This window comes from Molossus molossus, unplaced genomic scaffold (assembly GCF_014108415.1).
Source record: "Molossus molossus isolate mMolMol1 unplaced genomic scaffold, mMolMol1.p scaffold_m16_p_7, whole genome shotgun sequence".
Lineage (NCBI taxonomy): Eukaryota > Metazoa > Chordata > Mammalia > Chiroptera > Molossidae > Molossus > Molossus molossus.
The window spans coordinates 49,773,363-49,796,907 of NW_023425401.1; the positions used below are offsets into that span (position 1 = coordinate 49,773,363).

Below are 23,545 nucleotides of genomic sequence, written 5' to 3' on the forward strand. Positions count from 1 at the left end.
TGACTGGAATTGAACTCGCAACTCTTTGGTCCACAGGCTGACACTCTAACCGCTGAGCCAAACCGGCCAGAGCGGCTTTTCTCTTAGTACACACCTTTTTATGAACAGATCTATTGTGTCATTTTATGACATTTTAATGAGCACATTTCCTTCATTTTGAAAAACAATACATAAAAGACATTTGATCCCTCAATTTCCCTCCTCAATGCTAGAATACATTGTGTATAGTTATCACAACATGAAAAGCTTTTCATCTTCTTAGGATTTTTTAGAAAGAACCTCCTTTTTATTTAATTTTGTTGAAAATAGAAATTATTTTTACCTCAGCATTTAACAATCTAGCACTGAGCCCTGGCCGGTTTGGCTCAGTGGTTAGAGCATCGGTCTGTGGTCCAGAGAGACCGGGTTTAGTTCCTGCCAAGGGCACGTACCTCGGTTGCGGTTTGTCCCCGGCCCCTGTTGGGGTTATGCGGGTGGCAGCCACTCGATGTGTCTTTCTCAAGTCAATGTTTCTCTCTCTCTCTCTCTCTCTCTCTCTCTCTCTCTCTCTCTCTCTCTCTCTTCCTCTCCCTCCCTCCCACTCTGTCTGAACAAAAATGGAAAAATGTCCTCGGATGAGGATAAAAAAAAAAAATCTAGTACTGAAAACAGGAGGATTTTCAAATTCCTGACTCAATGAAAAAAAGAACAACTGCATCAAAAACTCCTATACATTGAGAAAATGAAAGAGGCCACAACCAGTCCCAGCATTAACATCATGAACACCTTCTACTTCTCTTTTGCTATGCACTTAGGGAGCATAAGGACTAATACAAGACCCTTGGCCCTCTAAGTCATCTGAGTTAGAATTTCTGTCATATTGTTACTGCATTCTCAATTATTACTCAAGCGTGTCTGCACTGCTTGTGAAAGGTAATTTCCCATTCATTCTTTCACATTTCCAAGCCACTGTCTCTCATTTGGTCCTTGGCATTTCTCAAATACTTTATACCTCCATCAAATATAAACTGTTTAAAAGAAACCACAGAAGGGGTCATCTTTAACTACTTCCCCTCAAACCTCAATGCCTCTCCAACTGTGAAATAAAGTTAATTTTTTGCAAGAAATTCAATATATATATATATAATTTTATTAGTGTTCTTACATAAGCATTTACATAATTCTATTTCCAGATCTGTATCCCCCAAAAAACTATAAGCAACAAATGGTAAGGACTTCCTGGTAGTGGTCTTTCTATGTATCCTCATGGTATAACTGACCCTTGAAGCATTACAGATGTTCACAAATATTTTTTGAGCTGGTTTGAATTAAGTTAATTGAAAATGTTTGGGTTTTTAAGCTACAGCATTTCTGTGTTTACTGTGCTAATCCCCATTGTTTACCCACCTTGAATGACAGGCTTCTGCCCTCATTTTCTGGTTACATGCCTTTCTCCCCAGAACCCTAGTCTACATCTCTGCCCATGGTCCCCATTTTGATTCAAACTGAAAGAGTCCCCCGCCTTAATTACCACACCAGCTAACCATATTTTCCCTGCCTGGAGAAAATGACTGCCTTGTTTCTCTTAGAAAATTAAGTATTTATCTCTAACTCTGAGCAGAGATGAACCTGAGTTTACTACCCTCATTGCCTTAGACACTTGCTGCCAATTCCATTTGGTACCCATGTCAATAATACAGTTGGCTCCTCTAGTTCTGCATGATTGGGTTTCATTCCACTGTAGCAATGGATGAGGATCTTAGAAGATTTTAGTCCTCATCACTTCTTCCCCATGCCAGAGATTCAAAGAAGCTTTCCACCCATATTTGATGAGCAATTTCCCGGGTCATCTGTCACAAATAGCACCCACTCCCTTACGTTATACTCTAAATTGATCTAATTATATTGCACTCTAATCATCCACATCCATTTGAGATATGATGAGAGAAACGTAAGAAACAATACCAGGAAAGCCTACAACTCTATCAGTGTGTTTCAGAAGAACTCATACCTTCAATATACAAGCATTAAAAATAAAAACTCCTAATGGTAATAGCTAAATATGTTATGCCTCAACTATTACTAAATTTTATATTTTATATATTAAGGAAAAAATCATCTTTTGCTTTCCTTACCTTACAGCCTTACTTACAGAAAGTGCATAAAAAAGAATTCAAGGTCTGGAGACAATTGTTTAATGAGCTCCTCTAATTAAATTAGCTCTATGGAAAGGAACAAAAGAAAGGCAAAAGCTATTCATTCAGGCTTCTGACTTAATATGCTACCTAAATGGGGTTAAGAGAACAGTGGGACAGGACTTCTGCTCACTCTGAGGTTCTCTGTGAATTCTAATGTAGACCTGTATATATGCTATAACTTATCTCCCTGTTTAATCCAATTCCCTTTTGTTATGTATTACAACTTTCCTGGCTAAGGCCTTTGCTGGATAATCAGAAACGTCTTATGTAGCTGTTTCAAGAGTTACCACTTAAGTGTTTAACTGTGAACTTCACATACAGAATTTTAATAAACTGTCACACTTTAAAAAAAATATCAAAACTGATTACTAAAAAAATATATTCTTATTTTTAAGAGTGTGTCTTCAGTAATCATTCAAGAAAGTTAACTCACTATACCTAAGCAATAAGCTGAATTAGCAAATGTCAGGGGTTCTGGAATTAAAGAATATTCTGCTCAGATCTATTATTAATCCGCTTACCTTCAAAACAGAAAGGAAGCCTCTCAAAAAAAAAAAAGTCCAGAAGGCTTAATGACTAAAATCTATCCATCAATATGCTCTGAACTGGACATTTTAAAAACAAAATTTACATAAAATGTATAATGAAATTTCTTCTCAACAACATAGCATAGTACTTGCAATAATGGATTATCAAAAGAACAAATACATGGAATTTTTATTTGCTGGTGTTCATACCACTCACACTGGCCACTGAATAAATTTTCTTCAATTCTGCTTTCATCTTGTCCTTTATAATAAAACCTGCTGAATTTCTTCTTGATGACAACTAAGCTTTTCTGCAAACCATGACATCTCAATGTACCACTTACTATGTTAAAGCAGTACTCTCATTCTCCCTTACATGAGTTATGATTCACAGTCCAATTTGTACTCCTCTCCCATATATCTAAAGGCTACCTTTTTAGGTCTGCCCCTTCTCAACTATTAAAACAATAGTTTAAACCACAACATTTGGAATTAAACAGATAGTGTTTTAAAATTTTTTTTTCAATTATTTCCTCTCTTCTACTCTCCTCACATAGAATCTTAAAAGGAGAAACTACTTATCATTACTCTTATCTCTGTATTGGACACCAAGAAAATTTTAGATATTATTTAATGATAAATTATTCTAAACTTTTCTTCCATTTCTCATCAAATTACGTCCAAATACTTATTGAATGTGTTTTTTATATTATAATATATTATTTTTAATGCCAGAGAAGATATAACTATACAATATGCATTAGATAATATAATATGTAATATTATAAAGAGAAAACCAAGCTGTTTGATGACAGATTATGCTTTCCGTTATTCAAGGATTACACAACCACATGAACTCTACCACAGAAGCAGTTTGGCTGCAGATGGCTCACTGTAGGTGACATCTTTAACTATGCATATTAATGCACAATGTATTTTGGTTAAAAACTAGACACTAGCATTCCTCAGAACCGTGATGATATGCCCAACTATTTGGTTAAACAGCTTTATTTAAGATAGTCCATCCAGAAGTTGGATGGATATTTTCTCTCTAAAACGGTGTGGATTACAATTTCTGCTGCATAATTCAGCAACCATTAACAAACTTGTAAATGTAAACTAAATGGGCCCTTTTTCCTTCAAAAAGCATAAGAATGTTCACCAAATGCTAGCAATAACATTTGTAAATTCTCACAATATAGGATCAAATGATAATAGCATATTTTAAAGTTTGTCAGTGCAGTCTAAAACAAGAAAACTGACACTTTCAGCAAAGCACAATTTACAAAATAATTACAGTACACGAACATGAAACTATATCTGTACTCTATTAGTTACAAAAAGAGAGGAAGATCCCAAATCAGTAAAATGAACTTACATATGTTATACATTAACACCTCTGAACAGTTTCTCATATGGTGAATTCAAGCCTTCATACCTTGATTGATTAACGCACACATTTTGTAGCCTGTGACACATATTTCTAATTAGGCAGTGTTTGTGCAACTATTTGAATAGCTTATTTAAAAATGAAAAAAATAGCCCTGGCCCATTTGGCTCAACAGTTAGAGTGTCAGCCTGCAGACTAGAGTTGTAGGTTCAATTCCTGGTCTAGGGTACATATCTGGGTTACAGGTTTATCCCTGGTCCCGGTCAGGGTCGTGCAGGAGGCAACCAATCGATGTGTCTCTCTCACATCGATTTCTCTCTCTCTCTCTCTCTCTCTCTCTCTCTCTCTCTCTCTCTCTCTTTCCTCTCTCCTCTCTCTCTCCTCCCTCCTTCCCACTCTATCTGAAAAAAAGTGAAAAAACCTCAAGTGAGAATTAAAAAAGAAAAAATAAATTACATTAGTGAAAAGAATTAGTCCCATAAATTTTGTGAACTCATTAAGTATGCTGAAAGCTACATGTCTTTAATTCCATTAGATGCAAACTGAATTAAGACAATCACTTGTATGTTGACTTGGAAAGGAAAAAAATACTTTTAAATACATATGAGGGGTGGTGAACACACAATGCAGTGTACAGGTAATGTGATGTGGAATTGTGCACCTGAAATCTGTATAATTTTGCTAACCAGTGTCACCCCAATAAATTAAATAAAAAGGCTGAGAAAGAAAGAGAGAGAAAGAGAGGAGGAAAGAGGGGAAAGAGGAAAGAGAAGAAGGAAGGAAGGAAGGAAGGAAGGAAGGAAGGAAGGAAGGAAGGAAGGAAGGAAGGAAGGAAGGAAGGAAGGAAGGAAGGAAGGGAGGGAGGGAAGATTAATCCCATCTGTGGACTGCAATTTTGGCTCCTGCCTAAGAGTTCTAGCCCAGTTCTAGCCTGCCCTTCCTGATGGCTTTAGATTTCAGATTTGACTAGCCAGCAGGAAAAACTTTGTCCACAGAATATTAATTTGCAGCAAAGGAATGGTTAAGTAAACTACAGTACCTCCTTGATATAGGATTATGCAAAGTATGTTTACAAAGTGCTAAACAAAATAGAAATATTTATGCCATAGTTTGAGATAACAACGATTAAATTATTTTTTAAAAGTATGTATGGTTTATATAAAGTTACAATAGCTAAGATCTGGAAACAGTCCAAGAGTCCATCAGTAGATGAATGGACAAAAAAACTGTGGTACATATACACAATGGAGTACTATGCAGCTGTAAGAAAGAAAGATCCCTTATCCTTTGAGATGACATGAAGTGACCTGGAGAGTACTATCCAAGCAGAGGAACAGGGCAGACCCAGAGACGTGTAAGTAGGGTACAGACTGACAACTCTCAGAAGAGGGGTTGGGGGGAGGGAAGAGATAAACCACAGAACTTATACGCATGTACGCATAAGGGATAGACATGGACAACAAAGCTGGGGGTGGGGTGGGGGGGATGGGGAGGAGAGTGTCAATGCAGAAAAAGGAGAAACATCTGTAACAAAAATAAATTAATTAATAAAAGAAAGAAAGGAAAAGATAGGCAATCCAAAAACAAAACAAAACAAAAAACAGTCAAAACTAATCTATGATGTTAGAAATCAGATGGTGGTTACCATCTTGAGGGGGAGCAGTAATCGGAAGGAGTAAGGTTAAGGAGTAACTGGAAAAATTTCTGGAATGTTGGTTATGTTCTATTTCTTAAATCTGAGTGCTGGTAACTTGGGTTCAGTTTGTGAAAATTCACTGAGTTGATTTGTGTATGTGTGTGTGTGTGTGTGTGTACGTATATGCGTTATATAAAATAGATATTTTACTTTAATTACAAAATTATGGGCAAAAGAAAATATAATTGGTTGTCACTACATGGTGGGGCCACAGATAATTCTGTTTCTTCATTTTTCTTTGTTTCTTCTATTTTTCTAAAATAAACATATATTACTTTTATAAAGGGAGACAAAAAATATATGGAATGCTAAAAGGATATTAAAGCTTGTATAAATGACAAAATTTCATAAGAGATTTAACCCTGTTTTAACTTTCTGTGAATGGAAGCCCCTTATAACTTTTAGTTTATTCATTTCTTGAAAATATATCCTTTAGCCGTGGCTGGTATTGCACAGTGGTTAGAGCATCGGCCCGCGGACTAATGAGTCACGGGTTCGATTTCAGTCAAGGGCACATACCTCAGTTGCGATTTGTCCCTGGCCCTAGATGGGGTCATGCAAGAGGCAGCCAATCAATGTGTCCCTTTCACATCAATGTTTCTCTCTCTTTCTCTCTCTCCTTCCTCCTCTCTCCCTCCCACTCTATCTGAACAAAAAATGGAAAAATGTCCTTGGGTGAGGGTAAAAAAAAAAAAAGAAAATATATTCTTTACTTTTACTTTTTAACTGATTTTTAGAGGAAGAGAAACATCAACCTGAGAGCTAAACATGCAATGGCTGCCTCCTGCACAGCCCCTAGTGAGGAGCCAGCTGCAACCGTCTGTGTTGGGGACAATACCCAACCAACTGAGCCACACCAGCCAGGTCACTTTATTCATATTTTATATAGCTGTATGCATGTACGTTTTCAAGAATGTATTTAAGGAAAGTCTGATTTTAAAATTATACTTAATCAACTCTACCTTATTTTCTGTTTTTTTTTTATTTTTAGGGATCCTATCCACAGTTTTTATCATTTATTTCCTTTTTACCACATTTTTAATCCTTCCTCAGTAAAGTTAAAAAGCACAATCAACAACACATTAAAAAATTTTCCCAACAAATAGAGTCTAATCACATGTTCATATAATGAAGCCTGCCTTTCACTTCTTTTCATTGTTTTATATAAATGGAAATCAGCTCCTAAGAGTTGTTTTATGAATGATGCTGAAAACTGTGACTTTACTGAACAAATGATAGAAATGTCGTTTTTCTATAAACTACTTTGCAATTGATTAAAAATATTTATTTTTGATAGAGAAAAATAATAATAGAAAAAGTAGTTCATTGTTTTACATTCCAGTGAGACCAGATCTCAACTATATGAACTTTATTATATTCTATTTTACAAACAAGATTCCATCTTCATTTGCTAAATAACTGACTCTCCTTCCAGACATTGAGTTTTATTCTTGATAGTGAGCAAAGTTATCAACTTTGTCATCTGTTTTTTTTTTTTTTTTTTTTCAAAATCTTACACAATAGCTGGCTCAGAGTAGGAATACACAGCTTTCTTAAATACCAAAATACCAAAAAAAAAAACTCAGCAATATAAAACTCTGGTTTCAGCAAGATGGAATAGTAAGGTATAAAATCAGTGCTCTTGGAACTTGATTATTTTTGTACTTAAATCCAAAAGTAAATTCCTGCCAAGAACGTTAATTTCTTTTTTACTTAAAAAATATGTAAAATTTGCCCTGGCCAGTGTGGCACAGTGATTGGGCGTTGTCCCATTCACCAAGGGGATACCAGTTTAATTCCAGGTCAGGGCACATGCCCGGATTTTTGGCTTGATCCCTGGTAGGGGATGTGTAGGAGGCAGCCTATCGACTTTTCTCTCTCTCCCCTCCCTTCCTCTCTCTCTAAAAACAAAAAATCAATAAAAATATTTTTTAAATAAATATATGTAAAATTTACACACTTACACACACATACATACATACTCTTTCTGTAACCTAGGAATTCAGGAAATGGTCCAGTTAAGGAAAATGTGGTCACCTATTAAAAAAAAAAAAAAAAAAGATGCTAGCCCTGGTCGGTTTGCTCAGTGGTTAGAGTGTCGGGCTTGTGGACCAATGAGTCGAGGGTTCGATTCCAATCAAGGGCACGTACCTCCATTGTAGTCTGTCCCAGCCCTAGTCAGGGTCGTGTGGGAGGCAGCCAGTCAATGTGTCCCTCTCATGTCAGTGTTTCTCTCTCTCTCTCCCTCCCTCCCATTCTGTCTGAAGATAAAGAGAAAAAAAAAACATCCTCGGGTGAGAATTGAAAAAAAAAAGATGCTAAAATTTAGGTCAGAGGATCCAGCTTCTTGAATGGGATCCATTGCGAAGTAATTCTATGACCTCGCAAATCACTTAAATTCTTAACTTCAGTTTTCTTATCTACAAATGCAGGTAACAATGATGGCAATATCCTTACTTGCCTATTATACTTTTATAAAGATTAATAATAATAAAATAAATATTAGTTTCAATTTCAAAGCCCTTTCATTTATATTGCCAAATGTGATATTCTATTTAAGAATAGTCTCATATCGTCTGACCGTGTGGCTCAGTGGTTGAGCATCAACCCATGGACCAAGAGGTCACCAGTTCAATTCCTGGCACATGCCCAGGTTGTGGGCCCAATCCCCAACAGGGGGCATGCACGAGGCAGTCAATCAATGTTCTCTCTCATCTATGTTTCTGTCTCTCTCTCACTTCCTCTCTCTAAAATCAATAAAGGAAAAAAAACAAAAAGATCTCATGTCATAAATAAGGATAACCTGACCAAATCACAAATCAAATAAGTGGCTGAGCTAGGGGTTCATATCCATACTGTTCAAGTCTAAAATCCCATATTCTTTCCACTTTTGCAAAGGTCCATCTGATGATGAATTTATAAAGAAACAGCAGATTTCTAATTGCTTTAGGGCATGAATTCTGATTTTCTTCACCTCCTTTCTTATCTTTAAAATGTGGATACCACCTCATTAAAAGAGCATTACAAGACAAAATGCATATACATTACCCAGTGTGCAGTCCTAAATGAATACTGTTAAAAATCTCTTCTTCCTGTGATTAAAGACCAATCTCCTTTCTTACCGAAGTGAGAAAAAGTCAACAAACATTGTTTGCAGTGAACTTGTTGCTTCCTTATCTAAGGTCCCTAGAACTACTTTTAAGTAAATTCATAGTGTTAGATAGGACAAGGGTCTTACTAAATGCTATTTTTGCTAAATGTAATAAAGTATTTTGCAGATGCAGCTTTAAGCAGGAATTCAACATGTAGTCAACTGCAAAAAAGAAAACAAATCACATGTAATTCCAAACAGTATATTGTATGTAAGCAATGGCTAAGCCTCCCTTGCAAGAGGCAGAACTTTCTTTGGATGTAAATCTCCTGTCTCCTTTACTTGCTGCAAGTAAATAAAACTACCTTGCAACAACCACATCTTATTAATAGAACACCACTACTGGGGAACACCAGGAGTGTACATGTGTGAGCAGCCGAGCTAGTACAACAACCCAGATATTTGATGCCTGATGAATGCATGTGATACAGGCATCACTCTAAGAAAAGAATCATGAACTTTGAATAGATTATTTACATCTTTGTCTTTAATGTAATACCTTTGAAATATTTGTAAGTATGAACCCATTTTTATCTAAGCTAACTAAGTTATGGAATAGAATGTTACATCAAGGGATGTAAACAATAAGAAAGTTAGCCCATCATTGTATTAACTTTACTGATCCAATAAATGGTTTTGTTAGTAGTGGGTATTTGCTTTCACAGCAGAACATCTGTTCTTATTAAGCTATATAGATCATCATACCAGTTGCAATAACATGTAACAACAGGCTTAATAGATATAAAAGCTGAATATGCAGAAAGGCACCTGAAACATTTAGTTATTTAAAAGCTGAATGTGAAGGCTTTGGTTCCATGATTAAACTTAAAAGTAAAGCATGAGGAATAGAGAACATCCAAGTCATGAGGGAAATGCTGCAAATTGGACCTCATAGAAAATGAGAGCTAAACAAATATAGTGCTTGTAAAACATATTTAAATAATACTTATTTTTAAAAGATTAATCAAGTATTTCTACTCTTTACATTCATTTTCAAAACTAGTTTAAATGAAGATGAACTAATTTTGTTATTTTTGTCAGGGTATTATTTTAAATTCTATAAATGATAACATATGGATTACGAGAAAAACAGCAAAAAAAACCAAACACACACACACACAAAAAAAAACCCCAATACCCTTTATCTTCTAAAAACCTTATGTTTCGAATTAAGGGACTTTCTCTTTATTGGATTCATACAAAAACAGTGAAACTTAAAGTACAACACAGGGCTGTGACAAGCAAAGATTGCATTAAAAAACTGACCAAACTTGCACCACAGGCAGAAGGCATTTCAAATCATCAGTGTTCTTTAGAATCAAAATTTCTTGACATTTCCCCTAGTAGAATACCAAGCTGAAGATATAAAAATCAAGAACCAAAATCCATTATCCATCCCTTCACTTTACATAATCATTTAATGAATGAGAATTTTTTATGTTACTCAAGTGTTAATTTTAACACAAACTAACAAGGTTAACAAAATAGTACAAACAGTTATATTAAAAGTAAAAGCCTCTTTTTCTACCACCAAGCCTTACTCTCCAGAATCAATCAGTGTTAACTTTTGGTTTAAGCATTCCTTGTGGTTGCCATTATAACATCAAATAATAAGATTTTATTCAAATTTAAAATATGATGTATTTTCACCTTACTATAAAAGCCACATTTTTTCACCTTATATTGTCACCTATTGTAGGATTGCCTTATGCACTATCTAGCAGGCCTTCAAATAACAATTGTTTCATTCAACATCTTTTTGTTACAATGTTGATGAAATACCAAAGAAACTGAACTCTTGTTTATAGCAATTAGCTTATGGTAAAATTGGTTTCATTGAACATCCTTTCACCACAGTTCCAAGAACCTATCAGTGGTGTTAAATGAGGACTCACTGTATTACATATTTTCATACATAGTAAAATGCATAAATAACTTTTTGAGTGTGGTTTATGTACTAATATCCTTTCACATTCTATCACTGTTACATGCCCCTACATACACACATACATACATACATATTTATACATGCATACATTATGGAGAGATAGATATTTAAATAGAACGGTGAAAATTTTTTCATGTGTGAAAAATTCTTGTACAGTCGTCCCTCGCCACTTCGCGCTTCCACTCTCGTGGCTTCACTATCGTGGAGTGAAGCCCCGAAAGTCAAGTAAAGTGGCGAGGGACGACTGTACATATAAATAATCCTACTTCGCGGAAATTCATTTATCATGGTAGATTCTGGAACTGGTTAACCTCTATAAACGAGGGCCGACTGTACTGCCCTTATACTCTCTTAATATATTGTGTAGATAACAGAACTTATCTTATCATCATCTTAGAAATTTAAAGAAAGTGTCCCCGCCCTGGCCGGTTTGGCTCAGCGGTTAGAGCATCAGCCTGCGGTCCTGAGAGATCCGGGTTCGGTTCCCGCTAAGGGCACGTACCTCGGTTGCAGTTTGTCCCCGGCCCTGGTCGGTTGTGCGGGTGGCAGCCACTCGATGTGTTCCTTTCACATCGATGTTTCTCTCTCTCTCTCTGTTCCTCTCTCTCCCTCCCACTCTACCTGAACAAAAAAAAAAAGTGTCCCCTATCTGCTGTTTTCTGTGTGGATAATGAGTATAGATAGCTACCTGATTTCTCATCTTTTTGAAGAAAATATTGCTGTTCTCTGTGAAGTCTTTCAAATTTTCTCCTTATCCTGGGAACCTGATACTTCACCACGACATACCTATCAGTCATTTTATCAGTCTTTCTTGGCCATTGCTGTGGCTGTACAATCTGAAGGCTTCAATCTTCCTTGAGCTCAGAAAAATGTTCTAGAGCTTTCCTCCGTAGTCTTGATTCTGAAACTCCTATCAGAGCTCTAGATAGAATCTCTTCAGTTTTTTAATATGTCTCTTAGAACGCCAGAGCTCCCAGAGTCCTAAGGGAGCCTTCTTCCCAAAAATATCTGCAACTCATAGGCAGCAGCACAGAAAGAGCTCTCCATCCTGGGGATAAATGTCACCCCCAGCCTCCACATCCATAAAGGAAGGAGTATCAAGGAAATAAGTAAAGCACAGGAAATACAGTCAATAATATGGTGATAAGCGTGGTTCCAGTTGAAGTGCTGGAAATATCAAGGGGAACATTATGTAAAGTATATGATTGTCTAACTGCTAAGCTGGACACTAGAAAATAAAAAATAGATAAAGGAAGGTATCTATTCTCTGAGGAGAATCTCAGAATTCTACACAATCCTGGGTACATACGTACCCTTTCCTTCCTTACCAACCCCCATCCCCGCTAAAATCTCCAGCTTCATTTAGGATTATACACAAAAATTAAATAGAACTTTAGTCACCGCTACAAATTCCAGATTTCCAAGTCATCCACCAGTGGGAGGGTAGGAACCCCACTATCCCATCACACTCCTCCCTTGGTCTATACCATCACCTTCTTCTAATTCATTTTTCTCCATAACATCTATTATTATCTGTTACACTAAATGTTTTATTTGTTACTCTTACTAAAAACCAAGTTCCATGAAGAAAGATTTTTTATCTGTTTTTTTAGATACTCGCTCTAACCCACTGCCTGAAACATGGTGCTTAGTAAGTAGTTGAATAACTTTTTTATTGTCTTTTAGCTCTATTGTCTGGGAAAATTCTGGGTCTTTCTTTTCCAGACCATCAACTGGGCCCATTTTTACTTCAATCGGCCCATTTCTTTTTCTTTGTAATCCTCACCCATGGCTATTTTTTCCATTTTCCTTCAGATAGAGTAGAGGGGAGGGGGAGAGAGAGAGAGAAACATTGCCACAAACTTAGCAGCTTAGAGCTTCGCTGAGATTTCCCTCAGGAAGCCACTTGTACAGTAGTTTCCTTGGCTCTTTTTTTTGTCCCCTCCTTCTTTTCTTCTTTCTATCTTCTAGGAATTATTCAACATGCCAACTTATGCTACTGTTGGTCTTCCATTTTTTTTGGAACTACTATACTTCCAACCTTTTAAAAAGTGGGATCCATGGAAAGAGGAGATGAACACATATATGCTCAGTCCTCCTTTTTAAGAGGATCTGTGGCCCTGGCCGGTTTGGCTCAGCGGTTAGAGCGTCCACCTGCGGTCCGGAGAGGCCCGGGTTCGGTTCCCGCTAAGGGCGTGTACCTCGGTTGCAGTTTGTCCCCGGCCCTGGTTGGTCGTGCAGGTGGCAGCCACTCGATGTGTCCCTTTCACATCGATGTTTCCCTCTCTCTCTCTTCCTCTCTCTCCCTCCCACTCTGTCTGTACAAAAAATGGAAAAATGTCCTCGGATGAGGATTAAAAAAAAAAAAAAAATTAAGAGGATCTGTGTCATGATCATTACTTAGAATTTGGGGTGACAAAAGACCTCTGTGCTAAAACAGCAAGCAACTAAAAAGAGACTCTCCACTTTGATAAAAGTTATTTAAGTTACTCATCAGGAATGTCTTACTGGCTTCCTTTCTCCACAGGTTCCAGCCTTCTGACATTTCACACATCTCTAGTCTTTTCTCACCAGCTCTTCTTTTTTTCTTTCTTTTTTTTTTTTGGTTAATCCTCACCCAAGGATATTTTCCCATTTTAGACAGAGTGGAAGGGAATGACTGGGAGAGAGAGAAAAATATCGATGTGAGAGCGATACATTAATTGGTTGCTTTCTGCATGACCCTGACCGAGTCTGGAGATCGAACCTGAAACCTAGGTATGTGCCCTTGACCAAGAATCTAACCTGCAACACTTCAGTCCATGGGCCAACGCGCTAACCACTTAGCCAAATGGGCCAGGGCCTTACCAGCTCTTCTTAACAGATTTCTGCCCCTTATTTCCCCCCTCCCCTAGTTTCTCTTACTAGAAATGGAATAAGCTGCATTCCATCTAAAAGGTGGCAAGTTAAACCATCTGACAAATCTGAAGAATCTCAGTCATTTTTTTGTTTTGTTTTGTTTTTCAATAAATGGCAAGAGTCTGTATGCAAGTCTATATGTATTTGTTTTGGGGGGGGGGGTTAGCTGCTAAAATATGGTCATGGTTTTGTTTTTTGGTTTTTTTTCCTCCCCCGAGGACATTTTTGCATTTATCTTCAGTTAGAGTGGGAGGAAGAGAGAGAGAGAGAAACATCAATGTGACAGAGACACATCAACTGGTTGCCACCCACACGACCCCAACCAGGGCTAGGGACAAACTGCAACGGAGGTACGTGCCCTTAGCAGGAGCCAAACCCAGGTCTCTCTGGTCAGCAGGCCAACGTTCTAACCGCTGAGCCAAACCAGCCAGGGTGGTCATGTTTTTGTTCAATAAAACAGCCAGATTCATCTAAAACACTTACTAGTATATGGGCCATAATAATAAAAAATATTATGACACACACAAAAAAGAACTTTCATCACTAACAGTTGGTTCATTATCAACATTCTGAAAAATGACAAGTCATTTCATGTATTACAAAATTTCATAAGAGCCAGGAGAATCATCAGACACTAGGGAAAAGTATGTAAATCCATACCTAAATCTACTGTGCCCCAGGCTATAGAGATAAATAAATCAACAATAACAAAAACAACAACAAAATGCTTTGGGTACTAATTAGAAAGCAAATATTCTGTTTCTGTGTCAGAAAGCAAACCCAAAGAGACAGTCTGTATTGCTGAGATTTATTCCATTAATGGACTGGCAAGAAGAGATATACAGTAGCTATAAACTACTCTCAGCATCAAAAGTCTCGACTTGGAACCAATAGATTCTTAAGGTTTATTTGGCAAAGCACACATCTTGACAGCTATCAAGAGGACTGTCAATTTAAACACCATCCTCCTCACACAGAAATGTGGGTTGTCTAAGGGTTAGACGTGTGTAGGTGTATATGTGTGTGTGTGTCTGACAGGGGTGGGGGAAAACTGGCAAATTTAGTTAAGGAAGTAAAAGTTCCCTTCCCTAAATCTCATCTGAGTGTTTGTACCTTTCCTCTCTTTCCTCCCCAGACCTGATAGTCATTTAAGAGCCAGGATTTTCATAAGCAAATATAGTCATAATGCTGATGTGTTAGTAACAAAAAATATCATAGAAATTCTTCTAGTCTTCTCAAGAAGTGATAAAGGAGACCAATATTCTATTTACCCATGGTCTGCAAAAGTAGTAATATCGAGTTACTGCATATAAACATCAAACTTGAAAATAATAAATTCACATAAATTAAAATGCTAAAGAAGGTTCAGTCTCTCTCCCTGTCTTGCATGGAAAAACTGTTCACTCAGTCGGAATATTTCAGGACAATATGACCCAGAGTATATGGTCCTCTTTGGAAGAAGCAGAGTAGTTAACTTTCTCATGATATATAACAGTTTACTTTTTTTTTTTTTATCCTCACCTGAGGACATTTTTCCATTTTTTGTTCAGATAGAGTGGGAGGGAGAATGAGGGAGAGAGAGAGAGAGAGAAACATCGACGTGAAAGGGACACATCCAGTGGTTGCCACTCGCATGACCCAACCAGGGCCAGGGACAAACTGCAACCAAGGTACATGCCCTTAGCGGGAACCGAACCCGGGTCTCTCTGGACCGCAGGCCGACGCTCTACCGCTGAGCCAAACCAGCCAGCGCGATATATAACAGTTTAGAAGTGGCAATGTTTCCTAAAATTTCATCTATCTTATCTCTTAAAACAGAAGCCCTCAATATCTATCCAGAGCTCAGACTTCCCAACTCTGACCTCCTGGCCATTTGGTGAACAGAATTAGGGAAGATGCATTCCTAAAGTTCAGAATTTAAACTTGGGTTGCATTTTTCCTTATGGGTGAAAAAAATGAAAGTTAAAATGAAATGTTACTATTAACACTATAGATCAAATGGCTTTTGATTACAACCTTAGAAGCCAACAATTTATGATGCCATATCTATGTAGAAAACAAATTGAGAGTAAAAACATTAAAACTCAAATCTATTTAAGACAGAATATCCATATTGCATTATGTTACAATTTTAAAAGCACTTCATATATTTAAAAATACATTCTCATACAAGTGTTCGGTTAATCCTCCTAACAACCCAATGTATCTGGCAGAGAACATATTATTCTCCAAATGATGTCCTTATCTCAGGAAGTGTACATCACTCACCCAAGCTCATCTCATCAATACGGGGATGTTTCCTTTATTGCCAGTAAGGCCCCTCTCCCTTCGCCACATTCCCCAGTCCTTTCACATGTGGCCAAATTCTTATTATTCTTCACAGTCCCAGCTCAAATATTTCTGTTTTCATGAAGATAGTCATGATACCCTCTGCTGACTGTGATAATTTCTTCCTTTGACCTCACAGAGCTTCATATCTCTTCCTACCATGAGTAAATGGAATCAGAAGATTTAGGTTGGGTTCTGCTTGGCTATCTACTATCAGGGTGATCCTGAAAGTAAACTAACCATAGTAACCACCTAAACTACTGAGTTTGCTCATTAGTATAATAGAAAAAAACAGAATATATGCCAATAGAATTATTTGGAAATTTAATTTTGGTAAACAAATAGGAAAGAAATACGTGAACTATAAAGCCCTATACAAAGTTACTTTTCATATATATATATATATATATATTTTTTTTTTCTTCCTTATATACAACTTTTATGTCCTTATTTTCTGGTTGAAGGAAGACTATATCTAATGAATATTTGATTTTGTCATAGCACTCATTTGTGCCTCACACCTAGGTATTTGATACAAATTTCTAAAATGAATGAAGGACTGAAGGTACGTTAGTCAAAGTAAGTTTCATAAAGCAGAATGCTTTCACTACCTGCTAAATGTGGAAGGCGGAAATCTGACTTCCACTTCTCTGCAGTCTCATTGCCCGTTTCTTCTTTGCCACCACTTCAGTCAACCGAGATTTATCCCTGAGTCCATAAATACTCTTGAGCCAAATCATTACAGCCTTTCCTGTCCTTTATCTGCTGAAACAGTAACCAGCCTTATATACCTAGCTCAAATGCCATTTTCTCCAGGAAGCTTTCCTTAATCTCACCCACTGGAAATGACACCCCTGGAAATGACACCTCCTACTCTTAAGTCCACAATATTTGTTCATATCTCTCACAGTCATTATCATTTGACCACATATTTTATTTCCTTGTGCATGTATTATCTAACCTGGTACAAATTGATCATGTTAAAATCAGCATTATGTTTTAGTTATTTTTTGATCCCACAAAACATGTAGTAAAATGTCTTCCATATGGTATGTACTCAAATAATATACAGGATGGGGTAAAAATGGTTTACAGTCATCTGTATGGAAAAAATACAATAATCAATAAATAATAATACAAGAATAAACTCTGTTTTGCATACTAACAACTGTAAACCTCCTTTTGTGCCACCCTATATGTGGATTGAATGTTTAACTACATGTTTCTGCCTTATAAATTACCATAAACATAGAAAAGATTTTACAAAGTAATAATCTACTGTTTGAAGTCATTATTAGTGGACATTCCTATCAAGATGGTATAGTACGGACAGAAACATACCTTTACCAACATTTAAAAAGCTACAAATACATAAACAAACTCCTTATAATCTGATTTCTTTTTTTTTTAATCCTCACCCAAGGATATTTTCCCATTGATTTTCAGATACAGTGGGAGGGAGAGAGAAAGAAACATCAATGAGAAAAAGACACACCGACTAGCTGCCTCCTGCACAACCCCATCCAGGGCTGGTGACCTAACCACAAGCGGAGGTACATGCCCTTGACTAGAATTGAACCTGAGACTCTCTGGTTCACAGGCTGATGCTCTAACCACTTAGCCTAACTGGCCAGGGCAAAAGCAGTATATTCTTATTAATTTCAACTTTATCCTTAAAGAATGACTTATTTTAAATGCTAAAGTACTCAACATGATGTTAGATTAAAAGATACTTCAGAAAATAAAGAGGTTGACACATATTAAATGTACACCATTTTCATCTTTCATCACCGTAAGTATCCAAACTAACATCACAGCTACTAATAATCCTCATCCTTGTTATTATCATAACATAGATTTCCTTTATAACAAAGGTACACAAGTCTCCTCTCTCAGGGGTATTTAAATCACAAAATCCTTCTTTGACTGCTGTCATTTGTTTGTTTGTTTGTTTGTTTGTTTTTTCCTGGTCTCTTCCAGACATAATGCACACAGCCCACCAACAGCTCTCCTCCACACAGACTGTTTTCTGTGCATTCTTACTGGCTAGGGACTACCAGATTTCTTTAAAAAATATATTCTTTCAAGATGCTAAGATTCTGTATTCTCACTTTATTTATGTCATTATCTTATCTTCACTGTATTACTTCTTAACTCCAGCGAATTTAAGTTTTTCTATTTAGTGCTTTCTGTCACTCTCCCACCAATGTCACCAACTTTTTGCCTTGACTTGCTGAGAATTACTTTTTTACCCCCAATAAGAATACACAACCTTGAATTCACTTGTGGCACTACCAGCCCCACTTAGGAGATATAAAACTGTGGTCCATTTTTTTTTTTGGTTTATCCTCACCCGAGGATTTTTTCCCCATTGATTTTTAGGTAGAGTGGAAGGGAGGAAGGGAGAGAGAAACATCCACATGAGAGAGACACATGGATTTGTTGCCTCCTGCACAACCCTAACTGGGACCGGGGATAGAATCTGCAACCCAGGTACATGCACTTGACCGGGAATTAAACCTGAGACCCTTCAGTCCACAGCTGATGCTCTAATCACTGAGCAAGACCAGCCAGGGCTTAAATTGTGGTCCTGCTGAAAAGACACCCATCAATGTTGGACCTTCTCTAATGACTTCTTTTTATGAATTGACTTATGCTGTTATTAATGACTCTCAACTAATGAGAGAAGCATGCCCTCATAGGTGATATCAAAATCATCTCTGTCAAAGAAAAGGAATGTGTGATTTGAAAAAGTGTATTTGACTTTATATTAAAATTGTATTAAGAATTTGAAAGCATCATGTTTTTCCCAGCACAAATATGACCCCAGTTAAAAATATCATACTTTTGGCGCTGGCCAGTTTGGCTCAGCAGTTAGAGTGTCAGCCTGCAGTCCAGAGAGACCCGGGTTCGGTTTGCGCTAAGGGCACGTACCTCGGTTGCAGTTTGTCCCTGGCCCTGGTTGGGTCGTGTGGGTGGCAGCCACTCGATGTGTCCCTTTCACGTCAATGTTTCTCTCTCTCTCTTTTTTCCTCATTCTCCCTCCCACTCTATCTGAACAAAAAATGGAAAAAATGTCCTCCGATGAAGATTTAAAAAAAATCATTTTTTTGGTTGGAAGGAGTAGGACTTTAAAATTAAATTAGTATCATTGTACACTAAATAATAAATAGTGTGGCTCCTACAGAGTGCAATGAGTAAATGTTCAGCATCTCTCACTCAATTCATATTTGCTTTATTTGCCAAACTTATTAGAAATTGTGGCAATATTTTAGGCATATTATTGAAGAAAAGATTTTCTAAAATTCTAACTTACAATTGGTGGAAAAGAAAAAGAGGAGGAATAAAGGAGGGAAAGAAAGAAAGAACCAGAGGAAAACAATGCCATCTTATATATCAGTGATAAGGAAGTACCCTTTGTGGAAGATACTAATACAGTTTAAGAGCATGGACACAGAGAAGAAACACACTCACCTCGGTTATATGAGGATTGGGATCAAAACCACAGAGGCTGCACACAGTGGTTTTACATCCAGTGCATGTGTTAAAATTGGCCTTGTCTGGAACATGCAACATAAGTTCAGTGGTATTGCAAAGAGGACAGATGGTTTTAGGTAGGCCTTGTACTGGAATCTGGGCTGCAGATGGAGAAGTCGGCGGCTGCACAGGTTTCCCAGCTCCTGTTTGGCTTACTGGTTTTGTTGCTTGCTGAGCTGAGGGCTTTGCTGAGCCAAGCTGTTGAGGTGGGGGCTTTGCTGGGCCAGACTGCTGAGCTGAGGGTTTTGCTGGGCCAGGCTGTTGAGCTGAGGGTTTTGCTGGGCCAGGCTGTTGAACTGAGGGTTTTGCTGGGCCAGGTTGTTGGGCTGAGGGTTTTGCTGGGCCAGGCTGTTGAGCTGAGGGTTTTGCTGCACCAGGCTGTTGAGCTGAGGGTTTTGCTGGGCCAGGCTGTTGAGCTGAGGGTTTTGCTGGGCCAGGCTGTTGAGCTGAGGGTTTTGCTGGGCCAGGCTGTTGAGGAGGGGGCTTTGTTGGGCCAGGCTGTTGAGCAGGAGTCTTTCCTTGCCCAAGCTGCTGAATCAGAGACTTTACTGGCCCAACCTGCTGTGCTGGAGCCTTTGTAGGCCCAGGTGGCTGAGCTGGAGGTTGTGGCCCAGGTTGGTGAGCTGGGGATTTTGGTGTCCCCATTTGCTGGGCAGGGGGCTTTGCTGGCCCTGGGGGCTGAGCTGGAGACTTTGACCCAGGCTGCTGAGCAGCTGGCTTTGTTGTTCCTGGTGGCTGGGCTGGGGGTTTTGCTGTCACTGGCTGTTGAGCTAGGACCTTCGCTGGCCCTGGTTGCTGAGCTGAGGGTTTTGCAGGTCCAGGCTGAGGTGTGGACAGTTTTTCAGATCCAGGCTGTTGGGCTGGAGGTTTTCCAGGACTTGCTTGCTGAGTCGGTGGTTTGGATGGGCTTTGCAGTGAGGGTTTGAGTGATTCTCCCTTTACTATGTCTGACTGTTTAGTCTGAGGCCTAGTTGTATCTCTTTGAAGGGGCATTTTTGTCTGGTCTGTCTGAGGAGCCTGGGTAAGTCCCTGAATTGGCTTTCCAGTCCCTGGAGGTTGAGATTTCATTTTATCTGGTTGCTGAGAAGATTTTGGAGAGCCATCCTGCTGAGGAGGGCCCCTCACAGGTCCTTGCTGTTTAGGAACTGACTTGGGTGACTGTTGTGATGGAGGCTTTGTGATTCCCTCAGGTTTTCCTGGTTCCTTCTGAGCTATTTTTTTCTTGGCAGTTTCTTCCTGGGATGCATCAGAGTCTGATATCAAATCAAAAGGATTGAATTTATTTACAACAGAGGAGACAGCACTTAAAGGGTTAACTTCTGAGAGGAAGCCAGGCATCATACCAGACTTGTGCTCTTCTTTAAAATCAGTTCTAGACTTTGATTCTTTCAAGCTAATAGTGGAAGGACTCCTTCCAGGCAATTTCTGCTCTGACCTCAAAGTGTCTGTAGTTCTGCTTTTACTGAGACCAGGCTGAGCTGGACGTCCGGGGTCCGGTGGTTTTCCAGGTGGCTTGGGAGGGTGACTACTATCCAACTCTTGTTTCCTAGAAGAGTGAAACAACAAACAAACAAATGAAAATGATCACAACAGAAAGTAGTATCAAAAAGCTATAACTTTCTTAAATCCTCAAAATTGTAAGTCTGTAAAAATATAACCAGGATCCATTTTTGTAGCTTCCTGTAAGTGATCATAAAACTTTTAATACCTTACTACTTTTTTATAGAGAAAGTAAGATTTTCAACAAGAAGGCAAAGAAAAGTGGGAAAAAAAAAAAACACTTGCTGCTACGAGTGATGAAAAATTGCTATCTAGTTAGAAAGTATTCATAATAAAAATGATTTACACTTACACTTAATAGAATCCAGCCATACTTAAAAACTAATTAAATATATTAACTCAGTAAATCAATGCGATGCTATATTCCAGTATATTCATATTCACAGGGTGTGTCCTTTTTCATCAAAAGCTTTGGTCAAAGGTTAGTCTCCCAAATACTAGCAGCACTAAGAAATAAAAATGTGCGAGATCACTGCTACTGTTTTTTGTTGTTTTAGTGTTTACTTGATTACCACAAATTATGTTAGTTCCATAAAGCATATAATGTGACATGAGGGGAGTTTTTAGTAAAGGTACACTAAACAGGGACTCTGAGAAAGTTGATTATCTAGACAATCTCACCCTATTCTGTTTAAAAAGATAATATCTATAAAATAGTAAACATTCTAGAATGAAAATTCCTACTTAATTAGCAATTTTTGAGAAACAGTGCCATCTTTCTTGTGGAAGAATGTTATATCATTTAATTATTTTGTTTTCTAGTAGCTAATTCAAAATCTGAGATCTGTTTGCAAGATAACAATAGATGCTTAAAGCATCTTGAGATACAGCCTGCTATGCAAACAGCAACAAGCTAGCTGTGACCTCACTTTTGAAAAGTACTGCTACTTTCCTTAAATGAAGAAAATACACAATGGTCTTGCTTAATGTTTTTACAACATTTACTATTGCTATTCTTATATTAATAGTAGTCATCATTTATTGATATTGAATTTAAAATGTAAAAAGTAATTGATTTGCAAGATATCTTTTAACTCATAAACAGATATATAAGAAAGATTATTTAAAATAGTTTTGGGTAAGATCAAATTTAAATGACTATGTTAAATAAATAGTTGTTTTTTATATATACTTTTAGCCAAAAGTACATTAATTTTTTTAGTAAGCCATTCTTTACTGATAAATTTGAAACTAATAACAAGCTACATTAGAATTATAGAAAAAAAAATCAAATTACAAGTATTCTGTTTAATATATATATTCAATTTTTTTTTCATTTTGGAAATGCTGCACTTATTTTTAGTTGAAAGGAAAATAAAGGAGAAAGAAAACAGTGATCCAGTATCACTTAATATATAAGATGATCACAATAAAGGTCTACAAGTTTTAATTAGTTTTATCAAAATTTACCTGGTAATGGACAAATTAAATTTTAAATTTCAGACCATTTTTTAGTTAATAACGTACAGCATAGTAGAAAGAAACACTGAAGTATTACTTCTAATTAGGAAAAGATTAGAAAGAAAATAAACTATAAATGGCAATCTATACACAAAATGATTTTCTAATAAAAGATGAATAACTAAAATTCTTAATTCTGGCAAATTACCTCCAGGATAAAGTTTACAAAACTTTAGATATTACCATATCTCTGAAGAAAATACCCATATTAATTCCAACAACTCTAAGATATGTTTTAAAATGCACTGCAACATAATTTCATTTGGGGAAAATAATTCTGAATGTTTCTTTATAGCCTCCCTATGTGCTCTCTCCCATATGAAGGCAGAAAAATCCATAGTAAACCTATAATAGATTATTTTCAAAAATGTTCCACTCTTTAGATCTATTTTTCTAAAAATATTTCACATTCAATTAATAAAACAGACCAACCCCTTAAAAGGCATATACTTCAGGGTTCTGTTATACAAGTGACTATCCTACAAGTAATTATTTAGACATTTTATTGAATTGGCTCTCCTGTACACAGACCTAGAAATCTATATTTAAACAGAGCACAAAAAAATCTATTCTTCACTGAAAATACTATTACATGTTATAACTGTTTGTTATGTTATTTCACTTAATCCAACATGTGTACTGAAAAAACAAAAAATAAACTTTATGAATATCAAATACTGATGATAATAAAAAAATGTAAAGCAAGCAGCTTGATCAGAAATTATAACAGTATGTACCTCCTACAAATATAAGTTGTATTATATTATAGATTCCCCCTGTGAAAAAAAATACCTATATAGTTATAAAGATTGCCCCTATCATTTAGACTGAGTGTTAATTGCTGTAATTAAGTAAATAAACATAAAACATGG

The 23,545-nt window shown here is 37.1% G+C and overlaps 1 protein-coding gene across 1 annotated transcript in view; it reads right to left on the bottom strand.

Annotated features, from left to right (window-relative positions):
• The window catches only part of PCLO (piccolo presynaptic cytomatrix protein), a 416,657-nt gene that overhangs the window by 389,141 nt on the left and 3,971 nt on the right, over positions 1–23,545 (bottom strand). Inside the window, exon 2 of the mRNA XM_036247507.1 lies at positions 19,590–21,198. Within this exon, the coding sequence (XP_036103400.1) occupies positions 19,590–21,198 (1,609 nt within the window). The remainder of the gene's footprint in view (positions 1–19,589; positions 21,199–23,545) is intronic.